The sequence below is a fragment of the Pteropus alecto genome, unplaced genomic scaffold (genome assembly GCF_000325575.1).
Source record: "Pteropus alecto unplaced genomic scaffold, ASM32557v1 scaffold388, whole genome shotgun sequence".
NCBI classification, from domain to species: domain Eukaryota; kingdom Metazoa; phylum Chordata; class Mammalia; order Chiroptera; family Pteropodidae; genus Pteropus; species Pteropus alecto.
Genome location: NW_006441398.1, coordinates 1,046,210 through 1,060,594, shown reverse-complemented (window position 1 = coordinate 1,060,594; position 14,385 = coordinate 1,046,210). Strand labels below are relative to the sequence as shown.

The 14,385-nt window shown below is 45.9% G+C and overlaps 2 protein-coding genes, 1 non-coding gene and 2 pseudogenes across 3 annotated transcripts in view; 2 read left to right on the top strand and 3 right to left on the bottom strand.

The window, feature by feature from the left end:
- The window catches only part of PALM3 (paralemmin 3), an 8,318-nt gene extending 7,280 nt beyond the window's left edge, over positions 1–1,038 (top strand). Inside the window, 1 exon segment of the mRNA XM_015594736.2 lies at positions 1–1,038. This exon segment is cut by the window's left edge and continues 27 nt beyond it. Coding sequence (XP_015450222.1) covers positions 1–793 — 793 coding nt within the window. The 3' untranslated portion in view covers positions 794–1,038.
- A 128-nt stretch (positions 1,039–1,166) lies between these two features.
- Positions 1,167–14,385, bottom strand: part of IL27RA (interleukin 27 receptor subunit alpha) — a 16,852-nt gene continuing 3,633 nt past the window's right edge. Inside the window, 10 exon segments of the mRNA XM_025051635.1 lie at positions 1,167–1,877; positions 1,999–2,092; positions 2,262–2,355; positions 2,742–2,867; positions 4,666–4,824; positions 4,897–4,998; positions 6,338–6,526; positions 6,624–6,807; positions 8,816–8,889; positions 8,989–9,148. Coding sequence (XP_024907403.1) covers positions 1,623–1,877; positions 1,999–2,092; positions 2,262–2,355; positions 2,742–2,867; positions 4,666–4,824; positions 4,897–4,998; positions 6,338–6,526; positions 6,624–6,807; positions 8,816–8,889; positions 8,989–9,148 — 1,437 coding nt within the window. The 3' untranslated portion in view covers positions 1,167–1,622.
- Positions 3,796–3,914, top strand: LOC112485387 (annotated as a pseudogene).
- On the bottom strand, positions 10,054–10,189 carry LOC112485397. The gene has a single exon (XR_003048417.1). It is a non-coding gene; the product is annotated as a small nucleolar RNA SNORA42/SNORA80 family (small nucleolar RNA).
- LOC112485392 lies at positions 13,208–13,327 on the bottom strand (annotated as a pseudogene).

Here is a 14,385-nt window from a genome sequence, read left to right as displayed (position 1 = left end):
CGAGGAGCCATTGGGAGTAGAGCAAAGTGGAGGTGGGGAAAAGGTGGAGGCAGATAAGGAAGTTGAGAAACCATTGGGAGTTGAAAGCAAGGGAGTTGAGGGATCATCGAGGGCAGAGAAGGAAAGAGGTGAGGAAAAGCTTGGGGCAGAAGAGAAAGATGAGCAACCATTGAGACTAGAGAAGAAAGACGACCAAAAGCTAGAGGCGATTGAAGAACTATTGGTGACAGAGAGGGAGGAAGGTGGCGTGTCAGTAACAGAGAGAACAGGAGGCGAGGAGCCATTGGAAGCAGAGAAAAAAGATGAGGGATCACCGAAGGCAGAGAGAACAGGAGATGAGCCACTGGGGGCCGAGAAGACCCAAGGGGTCACGGAAGATGTGAGTCCAGAAGAGCTGAGAGAGTCAGGAGGGAAGGAATGCCAGGAGGAGGAGGTAAGTGAGGGAGGGGCTCCTCTGGGGGCCAAGGAAGAGCCAAGGCCAGAGGAGGAAGGACCACAGCCCCAGGAGAAACAGGAAGGCTCCGTGGAGGAGGAAACAGTGGAGCCCCAGCCCCCTGTTGAGGGCCAGGACCTCTCAAGGGATGCCACCCCCCTCCTGGCAGAGATCCCAGCTCCTGAGCAGCCTGCCGAGTGCCAGCCACTGCTTCCAGTGGAGGGGCCCAGGGCCAACCCCAGTGTGCACCCCGTGCCCACCTATGCACCTGCCCAGCAGCCCGAGCCATCTGGTCCTCCTGAGGGTGAAGAGGCGAGTGGCCCTAAGCAAAAGACGTGCCAGTGTTGTGCGGTGATGTGAGCTCGCGCCCTCCACCCCACACCCCACTCCTCTCACAGCTACCTCGGCCTCTTGGCATCCAGCAGAGGGTCCCAGGCATGGACAGGGCACATGGGACTGGCCGTGGCATCTGGGAGCCAGCTGGCTTACACATCCACCTCCACCTGGGCTTCCAGACCCCTTGCCCACTGCCTGTGACCTTGGCCTCCTTCTCCGACTAAGCCTTTATACTTGAAAATAGAACATTAAAGCATTTGGACTGCTTGCATGTGTGTTTTTGGCACAGAACCCTTACCACCTCCTAATGGGTAATCGAGGGCTTCACTTGGCTAGAATCAAAGATTATAAGTCAGTGAACATATAGGTGCAGCTGCTATAACAAAAGACCTCGAACTACAGTAACTATAAAAATAAGTTTATTTTTCTGGGGTTGGGGGAGAATCCGATCCATGTAGTCACTCAGGGATTCAGGTTCCTTTCCATTTCTTGACTCCACTCTCCCCTTGGGTCTGGCTGAAGCTAGATCACTCGATGTTCCAGCTCACAGGAAAGGGAAGAGAATGTGGAGGTGCCCCAACCAGTCCCAGCTTCGGTACATGTCACCTCTCACGTTCCATTAGGAAGAACTCTGTGCATGGCCACACCTAGCAGCAAGGAAGGCTGGGAGTCCACCTAACTACTATGCTGTTACAGCAGCAGGACAGATTTGGGGAAGCGGCTGCCACTCTGGATTTTGTATATTTTCCTTTGCTCCCTCATCCATCCATATATCCCATATATGGCCAGGCCCTTCTCTGTAGGGGTCCTTCAATCTCAGCTCTTCTTGGCTGGGTGTCCTCAGGCAAGAGGCTTAGTCTTTCTGATCCTCAGTGTCTTCAGCTGTCAAATAAGCACCCTTTTCCTAACCTGAGGTTGGTTCAGGCCAGAAATGGGACCTGCGTGGGGGGCCCAAAAGGCCTAGCTCCTCAGGCGTGGGCAGGAAGTGTTTCTCGTACCCAGAGTCAAGCTGGGAGGAAGCCTGGGGAGGCTCCATAACCGGTAGTGGCTCAATGTCCTCTACTTCCAGGATGGGCAAGTCTCTGGGAGGCTGGGCCTGGGGCACCTCCTGGGAAGAGAGGAAGCTGAGATTCTAGCCTCCAGTCTCCCCAACACTGCTCCCACCTACTCCCCATGGTACCAGTGTCCCCCACCCCCCTGGAGGTTCCTGACAACCCATTCTTGCTCACCTCCATGTGGGGCTGGCTGGAATTGCTGTTGGCAGGATCGGGGACCTTCTCCCAGACCCAGCGGGGCAGTACCTTGTGCCACAGGTGGAGGCACCTGGCAAGTAGGTAAGAGGAAAGGGAATCCAGGTGGCCAGATATCCATGCCCAGGTTGCAGGGTCCAGGAATGTCACAGAGCCGGGGGAATCCCCTCATCCCAGAAGCTCAGCTAATGCCCAGCTGCCCTCCCCACCTGGGCAGAGACCCACGTGTCTGACAGCCTCACCTGCCAGGGGTGGCTAGTCTCACACCACAGCCTATCAGGAGCAGGCCCCACAGGCAAATGACACCTGGCAGGATTTTCAACTTCAAGGTGTTATCTGAGGGAAAGGGACGGAAGAATAGTTGGACACGAGGAGGGTGGGGTCAGGTAAGGCTCACTGGTAGGCGGGGCTTGGGTGAAGGCGGTGGATAAAAGGGCAGGGCTTATGAATGGGTAGGGGCTACAGTGGGGGAAGTCTTGGGGTGGGAGTGGGGCTTATGAATAGAGCTGGAATCGGTGAGAAGTCAAGGGTGGGTGAAAGGGTCAGAGACACACATAGCCTGATAATCCACAGCAGTTTTTAGCAGAATCAAAATACAACATCAATAATCACCCTCCCCAAGTGAAAAAGTTGCCCATTGACTGGAGCTCAGAGAATCATTCCATACACCCTTCGAATGGAGCAGGCCCCCTCCTATGGTATTGTCACCCCAGCCCCCCTACCTGGTAGGTGAAGCCGGAGGCTGGGACCAGGTGGGCCCTGTCCTGCAATGGTGGACGCTGTCATCCATAGCTCACAGGGACCCCAGGGAAGGTTGGGCAGGGTGATATTCTGGGTGTTGCCACTCACTGAAGGACATAACCAGAGAGATTGGGGAGGCAGTCAAGTCCTATCTCAGGGCCTTTGCACGTGCTTTCTCTCCATCTGTGACACTTCCCCAGATATGCACATAGCTCCCTCCTTCAGGACTTCATACAAATGTCACCTTCTCAGGGAGGCCTTCCCTCACTCCATTACATAGAAAAGCGCACCCCCCTTCACCCCCCATCGTGCCTGCTTTATTCTCTATACAGCACTTATCGTCATATGACATACTACTTAGATATTATTTACTTTGTCTGTGTGTGCCTATCCTCCATTAGAAAGTTAGCCCCACGAGGGCTGTATTCCCAGCACCTGGATCAGCCTGGCACATAGAAAGTACTCCAAAATGATATAGATTTGAATTAGCAAAAGAATAAATGAGCATCATATCCCTCACCTGCACAAAACCCAATGTAAGGAAGACTCCCTAGGCCAAGGGAAGACATTTGGACCTTCCAGAATTATTTTTGTTTACTTTTTTACTGAATTACTCTTTTTTGTTTGTTTGTTTTTAAGCCAAAAGAGAAAGTAGCTTTTTGGTTTATTATAGAATTAGAGGAGATATTAATATGGATCAAGATATATTGACAAAGAAAGATGTCCAAGCTAAGTCATCAGGTGAAAAAATGTTGCAAAACATCACAGCCATACAATTCATGGGCCAAACTATAGTCTATAATATGGTCCACTTTTAATAATAATATACACGTATATATAGCTAATATTATATATAATTTTAAGCCTAATGGTCTATATATATGTTTGCGAGGTGCGATCATAGCAAAGTAATTATATTAAAAAGTAGGCTTTATCAATTAGAGACAAATGTGAAACACTGATGTATTTAGGGGTGAAATGACACCAAAGGCTCTAGGAAAAAAAAATTAGAGGATAAACTGAAACAAGATTGGCATCTATGGCCATGCCACCCTGAACGTGCCCGATCTTGTCTGCTCTCGGAAGCTAAGCAGGGTCGGGCCTGATTAGTGCTTGGATGGGAGAGCACCTAGGAAGACCAGGTGCTGTAGGAGTAAAAAAAAATTGGCAAAATGCTGGTAATTGTTGAAGCTGGGTGGTGGACACACAAGGTTATATTCTTACTTTTGTATGTGCTTGATATTTGCTATAATACAAAGTTCAAAATCTTCAAAAACACATGACTCCTATCTATGTTAACATACACATGGAAGAATCTAGAAGCTGTGCTGTCAATATCACTGAGATGATGAAAATGCGGATATTCTTGATGATATATGGTCCTTTAGTGTATCAGCTTTCATAACAAGCAGAGATAATTTTTGTAATTAGAAAAAAAGGGTAATAAAGATTTTTTAAAAGGAATTTGTGCTCAGAGTAAAAATTTAGCCTATACCCAAAGGTATGAAAAAGAAAGAAAAATCATATATAATCCTGCAATCCTGCTGACATCGAGGGGAATTTATTTTCATATTTCTGCCTACACGTTGCTCATTTCTGGGTTTATTTTACAAAAATGGAACCAGCCCATAGAGTTTTGAGTCCTTTTATCTTTTTCATCTAATAAAATATGACAGCCATCTTTCAATGTCAATAAATATAGATTGGAGTGTTCATTTTTAATGGCCAAATGACAGTCCATTACATTGATAGCCGCCAGGGTTATTGTCCACTAGGGAATTGATGACATCAGGTGTTCTCCCTGGGGCTGACAGAGAACCAAAGGGGCCCATCTAAGGATAAGCTGTGAGGTAGACTGATGGGTGGATCTTGTCGGGGCTGGGAGCAGGGGCCAGGAAAGCTCACCGTTCATGCAGACAGAAGGCCTGGTCCCACTCTGGGCACACAAGGTGTAGTGGGTGAGATGGCCCCGAAGTTGGTGCCTTGGGACTACTCCCCACGCTATGGCGGGAGTCCCTGGGGGGGCATCCTGGAGTCGCCAAAGCACTGGCCCTGCCAAAGGTGCTGGGGAGAAAGCCAGTGGGTCAAGGTCTGCCAGGCTTCCGGGACCCGCATTCCTCCAGCATCATAGCTTACCTAGTTCCTCTCTGAACCACCAGACTGAGGGGGCAGAGTACAAGCCCCCAGGAGAGACCGCCGTCACTGTGATTCGGTAGGGGACCCCTCCTTCGAAATTCCCTGGGAAGGGTAGGCGCAAAAACCAGTTAAGAGTTTGCTTTCACTCCCTCATTCATTGCCTGCGTGGTAGGAGCCCTCATTTGGGTCCATAGAAAGACACACTGAAATCAAGATCTGGGTATAAGTCATTTATCTGCGTTCCCAAGTTCTTTACCCCAAGGAAGGACTCTCCAGTGTCAAGCTCCAGTCCAGGACTCATTGCTGGGCTCCAGACCTAAGCATTTGACAGTCTCCTGGGCAACTCCACTTGGATAAGCACCTCAGATGCAAACATATCGAATGGGTCCCCAAAATTCTGCTTCAAGACTCCCCAGTCAGAACCTGCCTGCTTCTCTTTCCTCCTCGTTTCCCGCTTGATCCAGACCTCATCATCTCCCGCCTGAACCAGCACAGTTCCTTCTCTCAGCTCCGCCACCACGTCTCTCCAACACAGCCTGTTTCTCCGCACACAGCAGCCAGAGGGCGCCTGTGAGCATCTGAGTCAGGGCACGTGCCGCCTCTGTTCAGAATCTTTTGTGGCTCCCGTTTCACTCCGACAAAAGCCAGTCACCCCCTCCCCGCCCCCCACTCCCATTGCCCACAAAGCACTGCAAGCTCTGCTCTGTCCCGTCACCTCGCTGCCCTCACCTCTTCCAACTCTCCTCCTCACTCATTCCACTCCAGCTACACTGGCCTCCTTGGAGGCTCTAAGCATCAAGCACATTCTTGCCTCAGGGACTTTGGACTGTGTGTTTCCTCTTGCTTTTTCTTCAGACATCCTCATGGCTCCTTTTCTCACCTCCATTAAGCCTTAGCTCAAATGGCACTTTCCCAGAGAGGCCTTTCTAACCTTTCTTTCTAAAATAGCTACTCTCCCTCCTCACCCTTACCCTGATTTATTTTGCCCCAATTACATTACAGGTGCCCTTGTTTTTGTTTCATTGGCCACCTGCCCCACAACAATGTTGGCTCCATGAGGGCAGGGATGTTGCTGAGGGAGAGTGGAGTGATGGCTCAGGGATTGGCTTTAGGAGCCTGACTGTGTCCTTTAAATCCTGGTTCTATCACCTACTTGCTGTGTGGCCTGGGGCAAGGCCCTGGGCCTTTCTCTTCATCTGTAAATTAAGCATGATAATAGCAGAAACCTATTTTATAAAGAAGTTTCAGTGATTTCATGCTATGGTAAATGCCAATAGATATCAGCTGCTATCATCACTACACTGGCTAGAACAGAGCCTGGCACACAGTGCGTGGTCAATGAATTAATGATACTTTAAGCAAAACACACTCTCCTGAAAACCCACCCATCAGCCTGCTCTCCAACAGCTGGGATGGGAACCCAGGTATACCAGGGCCTCACCTGGCAACAGAGCACTGAGCTTCCCAGGGGGAAGTCGGACCCAGTTGAGGTCCTCCAGGGGGTCGCCATCTTGAGCCCAGTCCACCACATGCTCCTGCGGCTCCCCAGACCCTTGTTGCCAAGTCACCAGCAGCTCTGTGTTCCCAGCAATGCTGCTGACCACCACGCCATGGGGGGCAGAGCCTGGACCTAGAGGGCAGGGAGGAGAAGTCTCAGCTGCCCACTCAAGAGTTCCCCTCCTGAGCACTTCCAGGGCTCTGAGTGGAGGAAGTTCGTAGCCTCTTACCCAAGCAGACCAAAGAAAGGTTGCTGAGAGGATCCCAGCTTGTGGCATTGACAGCAGACACGGCAGCCCACTCCACCTGGGTGGGGATGAAGGAACTACAGCAGGGAGTCTCCTCCAGAATCAGCTCCTGACCTTTAACCTGGAACCAGACTCTATAGCTCAGTTGTACGCAGTGCCCAGGGGCCTGAAGGAGGAGAGGAAAAAGGGGTTAATATCTCCCATTAGTCAGACACCTTCTGTGTGTCTCAGTGAGGTCACTTGACAAACAAGTCGGTGAAATATTTTTGTTGGCTCCACTTTACAGACGAGGAAATTAAGTCTCAGAGGGGCTCAGCAGCAGAGGTGGGATTAGAATACAGTTCCAGGGCCTGGACTAGGGTGAGACAAGTGAGGCACCCACCTTGGCTGAAAAATTTAAGGGGAAAGATGCCAAAAACCCAGTAATCAAGATAAATTATATTTTACTCAATCACACTTAATGCAAAAAAGCCCACAACAAACAAAATATAAAGACTTTAGGTAAAGGCATGATTTCCTGCACATCATGTACAGCCCTGCCTTACATGCCTCACCCTAGTCTATGTCCTGTGTCATTCTTAGGGATTTTGGAATTCCCACTGTTGTATAGAGGAATGGTTACATGTAGCAAAGAGGATGATATCCTCTTTGGGATATTTGGGAAAATCAGTGGGAATTTTTGGTTGCTTTGATGATTGGTATTTGATGGGCAAGAGTCAAGGATATGACATTGTCCTAGAAACAAAAAACTGTCCCATGACCCTTATGATTTTTTAATGTTATCCACACCGAAAACTTTTGAAGATGAAAAACCTGTCTAATAATTTTAATTGATCCTTGAACAAAAAAAAAATGATTTGGGGATCTGATTTTAATATTCACTGAATAATTAAATATTCAGAACATATGAGGACTTTCTAGGCAGTTTTAATTATCAATTCCTAGCACAATCTGCATTTTGATCAGAGAATGTTTTAGTATTCCTTTGAAGTTTCTAAAACCTAGTCTGTGGCCTGGCATGTGGTTGACTTTGGTAAATGTTCTGTTCGTGTGTAGAAAGAATGCATGTACTGATGTTTCTTATATGAGTTCATTAGTCTATTAGGTAGTTTGTTAATCACATGTTCGGATATTCTAGATCTTGACTTGTTTTACATTTGTTTATTATGAAATTATTGAGAGTGGAGTATTAAAACCTCCCACGACAGTTGTGGATTCATATATTTCTCTTTGTAGTTCTGTCAATTTTTGCTTTACATATTTTAAAGCCATGTTATTAGGTACATACAGATTTAATACTCTTAAATCATCCTGGTGAACTGAATTTTTTTGCCATTACATAGAACCATATTTCTCCTTTATTTTCTACTGACTGTTACTATTAGAACATTATATATGTTTAAAGTATGTATATACATGGGCTGTATTATCTAGATATTTCATTTCAGTGTAGTAAAAGGGCATTACAAAGTATGTGTTATGTAACGGAGGCACTGAGGCTGTGAATTGCCATTTGAAAGCCAGTGAATCTCAGCTCTGCCACTTATTAGTTGTGTGGTTCAGGGCAACCTCTCTGTGTCTCATTTTTTCTCATCTGTAAGGTTAGTTTATATAAATAAATGTGTAGGCTAGGACCTGGCACATAGTAAGAGCTCCATAAATGTTGTGTAATGATTAAAATCAATGATGTTAGGTTGTGTGGCCCAAGAAGGTATTGTTTTGTTCCTTGATGAATGTTTCTGTGAGCCAGGGTCTAGCAATTCCTGGAACATAGTAGGTAGTCAACAGATTTGGATTGATGAGTACTGTTACACCCTTTTCTGTCATCTCATAAAGTCCTTTTGATATTAGCATCTGAGCCCTCAGCACGCTGTGCTATATTTTGTGGAGCTGAGTCTAGTCTTGCTTCTAAACCTTTGTACCTGCTGGCTCCTCTGCCTGGAACACCTGCATCCATCTTCATGTCTCAGCTCAGATCTCACAGAAGTAGCTGACATTCGAGGAGGCTTGCTGTGTGCCCAACCCTGTGCCAGGACCTCTTTGAGCATTCCCCTCCTTTAAGCCTTGAAACAATCTCAAAAAGGCCACACAGTAACCTCTGTTTTGTTTATATCATTGTTATTTGGGGGTTTCCTGACACGTGCAGAGAAATATAACTGGTATCCACAGCTCACCTTCCACAGAAGCAGGAATTTCTGTCCACCTTGTGTCCCACAGGGATTCCCCGATATCCATACATCTTTTGGAGCTGGCAAGCATGAGGAAAAGGGCACAAATAAGAGAGGCATGACTAGACAGACTTCCAGGACAGGGATGAAGGTGAAGGGATAAGCCGGGAGATCCTTACCAGAAGGCAGTGTCTGGAAGGATAGAATGGGGCTCCACTCGCCCCACAGATCCTCTTCTTTCTCCATTCGGCAGCGGCCAGACACCTCGTAGCCAGTGGCTAGCTCCAGGCCCTGGATTTCAACAGGGTTCAGGGGTTTAGACTTCTGTTCTGGTTCCAGCTGTGGGAGAGACAGGAGAGAGCAATGAAGCCAAGGGCTGAAGCCACAGTACTTGACCTTATATGTCAGCGGGGTGGCCAACTGTCCTGCTTTGCCCAGGACTGAGGGGTTTCTCAGGATATGGGACTCTTGTTTTTAAAATTGGGACAATCCCAAGTAAAAAGAAACAAGCTGGCCACCCTCTGTGCCAGGTATAGTAGTAGGTGACAAATGCTATTATTATCCCCATTTTTCAGATGAGGAAAACTGAGGTCCAGAGAGAGGAAGTGACTTTCCCAAGGTCACAGAGCTGGTGAATGCTGGAGCTGAGATTCGTACCCAGGCACTCAGATTCCAAAGTCTGCATCTCAGCATTGCTCTGAATTGCATGGATAATCACAATGACAACAACTCTGCTCTATATTGTGGTGTTTTGCATCAAATGTTGTGGCTAAGACACTTGGTTATCCCCAATATCCATTCTCTCCTTCTTCCTTTGGAAATAGAACCTCTGAGTATCGGTTGGGAACATGGCTATTAAGAATAAAGACTACATTTCCCAGCCTCCTTTGCAGTGAGGTGAGACCATTTAACTATATTCTGACCAATGAGATATGAATGGAAATGATATATGCAATTTCCAGGGTGTGCTCTTAGAGTGCATGGGCAGGTCCCCCAACTCCTTCTGGGTTCCTATTACCCTGGGGTTGTGGTCCACTTTCTTTTTGTGTGAGCTTGGGAAAGTTGCCTAACTTCTCTGAGGTTCAGCTTCCCCAACTATAAAATAGAGATCTTTAAAGCATCTGCTATGTAGGGATGTCATGGGGGGGACTCATCAAAATAATCCATGGTGATTGTTTAGCCTAGAACCTGGTGCATAGCGGGTCTCAGAAATGTAAGCTGCTTTTATTAATTCTCTTTTTTCACACTGTACAGCCCCCTTCAGTGCTCATAGCCCATAGGTAAGGGGCTAGGCAATGGTTCAAGGCTGTAGGTTACTCTGGCATGGATCCACTATGAGAGGCCCACACAGAAGGGCCCGCCAAAAATCCGTTACCATGCCTGTATTAATTCTTTTTGAGTATTAGTACTGAGAACCAGGCCTTGATCCTCATCTGTAAAATGATGCTAAGTGCTGTTATTCTTATTTTAAGGTTAATGTAAGCTCTTTGAAGACTTTTATTCGTTCACAAAAATGTTACAGTAAGTTTATTATTTCTCAAAAATTCCAAATGGAGAGTTTCAGTCAAGGTAGCAGAACAGGTAAACGCTGTGCTCACCTCCTCTGACAACCACATCAAAATTACAACTAAACTACAGAACAAGCATATTGAGAATCACCTGTTTCTAGCTGAACAGAAGTTCTACAACTGAGGAAATAGAGAAGAGGCCACCTCGAGACTGGTAGGAGGGGCGGAGACACAAAATAGGGTGTTCCCACAACTACATGTGGTGGTGGAGGGATATCTCGGCTTTGGAGTTCCTCAGAGGAGCGAGGTGTCCCGGCCCCACACCAGGCTACCCAGCCCAGGGTTCCAGTGCCAGGAAGAGAAGTCCCCACAAGTTCTGGCTGTGAAAACCAGCAGAGTTTGTGGCCGAGTGAGACGGAGGGCGGCTGAAGTCACAGACATTCCTCTTAACCCACTTCTGTTTGCCCTAAGAATACTCGCTGGCAGCACTTGCAGCTACAGCATTTATCCCACGATAACTCACAGATTATAGTCCTAACCCTACCCCTAAAGTTTGCCATGAAATAGCTTGCTTTTATTATTATTTTCACATCCATAGTCTTTGAAAACAAATGACATAATTCTATTTATAGTGTTCTGTTTTTAGTAGTGGTATTTCGATTTACAAAGTACAGTAATACTCAATCACTGAAAATGTCAAATCCTAGAAAATGTAGCATTCCTACGTGTGATGTTAAATTAATGTTGGCAGCAAGCTGCACTTTTTTTTTTTTTCTAAACTGGAAAAGGTTTAAGGGGCCTGTGCTCAGACTTACTCATCGATACTTACTTGCTCTGAGCTTCAGGGCAGCAATTCTAAAAGCAACAAGATTGTCCTCAAAAAGCATGAGGAGAAACTGAATTGCCTGGCTTCAGGGTGAGGGCTGGAGAGGCAGCTCTCTCCCAGACAGAAGTGCTGGCAGAATCCACTGTCTCTTTGTTGAGCCTTCCCCTCACTCATGTGCAGATGCAGGTGGCTGCCATATATGAGTCTCCATCAGCCTGACTAACACCGTTCACCCCACCCTGGTGACTTCTGGAGACCCCTCCCCTCCCAACTTGTGGATCCACCCAAACCACTTCCAGTGGCGTTTCCATACAAAATGCCTGTTTGGGCTCATGCTGTGGACTCTCTTAAAATTTCTCAAAGGTTCACAAACTCCAAACAAGCAGCATCTGGCCTTGGCTTGACCCATACCTCTTGCTGAGCAGCCCAAGCCTGGCACTAGCATCAGCCAGTCTCAGTTCACAGCTTGGCCTCTCAAGGCTACTCTAAGCCCAGCCCAGGTGGTGGCCATATGTGGATTGCTTGGTGAATCTTGATTGCTTGATAGCCCCAGGAGGGCACAGGCTGCAGCTAAACTTGGCCCACTTTAGAGCCTCTACCAGGAGGACCCAGGGCCAGCATGCCCAGTGGCTGGCTTCTGACTGAGCCAGAGCACCACCTACGGCTGCACCAAGGATGACACACCTAAAGGGCAGACTTGGGAGGCACTAGAGCCCTACTAAAATGAATCATGCTCCATAGGGTCAGCTCCTCTCAGGCCAGTCCTCATGACCTCACAGCCAATAAGTCAATCCCTCCCATGGATGTGAAAACAGCAGCCAAGGCTCAACTATGACAGGAAAGCCATACAAGGGACACCCCTGGAGCACCTGGCTCAGGTAACTAGGGAAGACTGTGCTTTGGGCCCCACAGGACAGCTACTACATAAGGCCACTCTCCTAAGACCAGGAGACATAGCAGCACTGCCTAATATATAGAAACAAACACAGGGAGGCAGCCAAAATGGAGAGACAAAGAAACACATCCCAAATGGAAGAATAGAATAAAGTACCAGAAAAAGAACTAAACAAAATGGAGATAAGTAATCTACCTGATGCAGAGTTCAAAACACTGATTATAAGGCTGCTCAATGAACTTAGGGGAAAAGTAGATGAACTCAGTGAGAATTTTAACAAAGAGATAGAAAACATAAAAAAGAACCAGTCAGAAATGAAGAATACAATAACTAAAAGGAAGAATACATTAGAGGGACTCGACAGTAGATTAGATGAAGCAGAGGATCGAATCAACAATTTAGAAGATAAGGTAGCAGAAAACCGCCAATCGGAACAGCAATAAGAAAAAAGAATGCAAAAAAATGAGGCTAGTTTAAGGGGCCCCTAGGATGACTTCAAGCATACCAACAGCACATCATAGGGGTACCAGGAGGAGGAGAAAGTGAGCAAGGAATTGAAAACCTATTTGAAGAAATAATTATAGGAAACTTCCCTAACCTGGTGAAGGAATTAGACATACAAGTCCGGGAAGCCTAGAGAGTACCAAACAAGATGCATCCAAAGAGGTGCACATCAAGAAATAAAAGGTTAAAAATAAAGAGAGAATCTTAAAAGCAGCAAGAGAAAAGCAGTTAGTTACCTACAAGGGAGCACCCATAAGACTGGCAGCTGATTTCTCATAGTTATGCAGGACAGAAGAGCTTGGCACAAAATATTCGACGTGAAGAAAATCCAGGATCTACAATCAGGAATACATTATCCAGCAAAGGTGCAGGAAATATTCGGAGTGATGAAAAAGAAAGGACCTACAATCAAGATTACGCTACCCAGCAAAGTTATCATTTAGAATCAAAGGACATATAAAGAGCTTCTCAGACAAGAAAAAGCTAAAGGAGTTCATCAATACCAAACCGGTATTACAAGAAATATTAGAGAAACTTCTTTATGAAGAAGAATTTAAAAAAAAAAAGACAAAAAATGTGAATAATAAAATGGCAATAACTACATATCTATCAACAACTACTTTATTTATTTTTATTTTTTCCTTATTTATTTATTTTATATTTTATGCCTACGGCACCAGGTCTTCCTAGGTGGTCTCCCATCCAAGTACTAATCAGGCCTGACCCTGCTTAGCTTCCAAGATCAGACGGGATCAGGGTTGTTCAGGGTGGCATGGCTGATCAACAATTACTTTAAATGTAAGTGGACTAAATGCTCCAATCAAAAGACAGGGTATAAAAAATAAAAGATAGGGTAGCTGACAGGATAAGAAAACAAGACCCTTAAATATGCTGCCCACAAGAGACTCACTTCGGATTGAAAGACACACGCAGACTGTGCATGAGGGGATGGAAAAAGATATTTCATGAAAACGGAAATGAAGATGAAAAGGCTGAGGTGGCAATATTTATACCAGACAAAATAGACTTTAAAACAAAGACTAGAACAAGAGACCCAGTAATCCCAGTTTTGAGTATTTATCTGAAGAAATCCAAAACATTACTTCAAAGGGACATGTGAATCCCTATGTTCACTACAGCATTATTTACAAGAGCCAAGATATGGAGGCAACCTGGGTGTCTATCAGTGAATATGGATAAAGAAGAGGTGGTACACATATATAGTGGAATATTACTCAGCCATAAAAATAGAATGAAACCGTGCCAGCCACAACAACATGAATGGACCTAGAGGGTACTGCGCTAAGACAGACAGAGAAAGTCAAATGCCATATGATTTCACTTACATGTGGAATCTAAAGAACAAAATAAACAAAACAGAAACAAACTCATAGATACAGAGAACATTTTGATGTTTGCCCGATGGGAGGGAGTTGGCGGGTGGCTGGTGAAAAGGGGGAAGGGATTAAGAAGTATAAATTGATAGTTACAAAACAGTCATGGGAATGTAAAGTATAGCATAAGTCAAAATTGTAATAACTACGTATGGTGTTAGATATGTACTAGATTTATCAAGGTGATCACTTCATAAGTTATATAAATGCCTGATCACTACGTTGTACACCTGAAACTAATATAATATTGTATGGTAACTGTAATTGAAAAATTAAAAAATTATTTTAAAAAATTCCAAGTGGAATTTGGATTGGGACTGCATGGAATTTATAGATTTGGTGGGGACAATTTTTAGTTGAAGAATATGTATACAGACTTTTTATGTGGGATGAAGACAGACCCCAGGGACATGTGAGGAATGCACTCTGGGCTGGGTCTCTGATTGGGG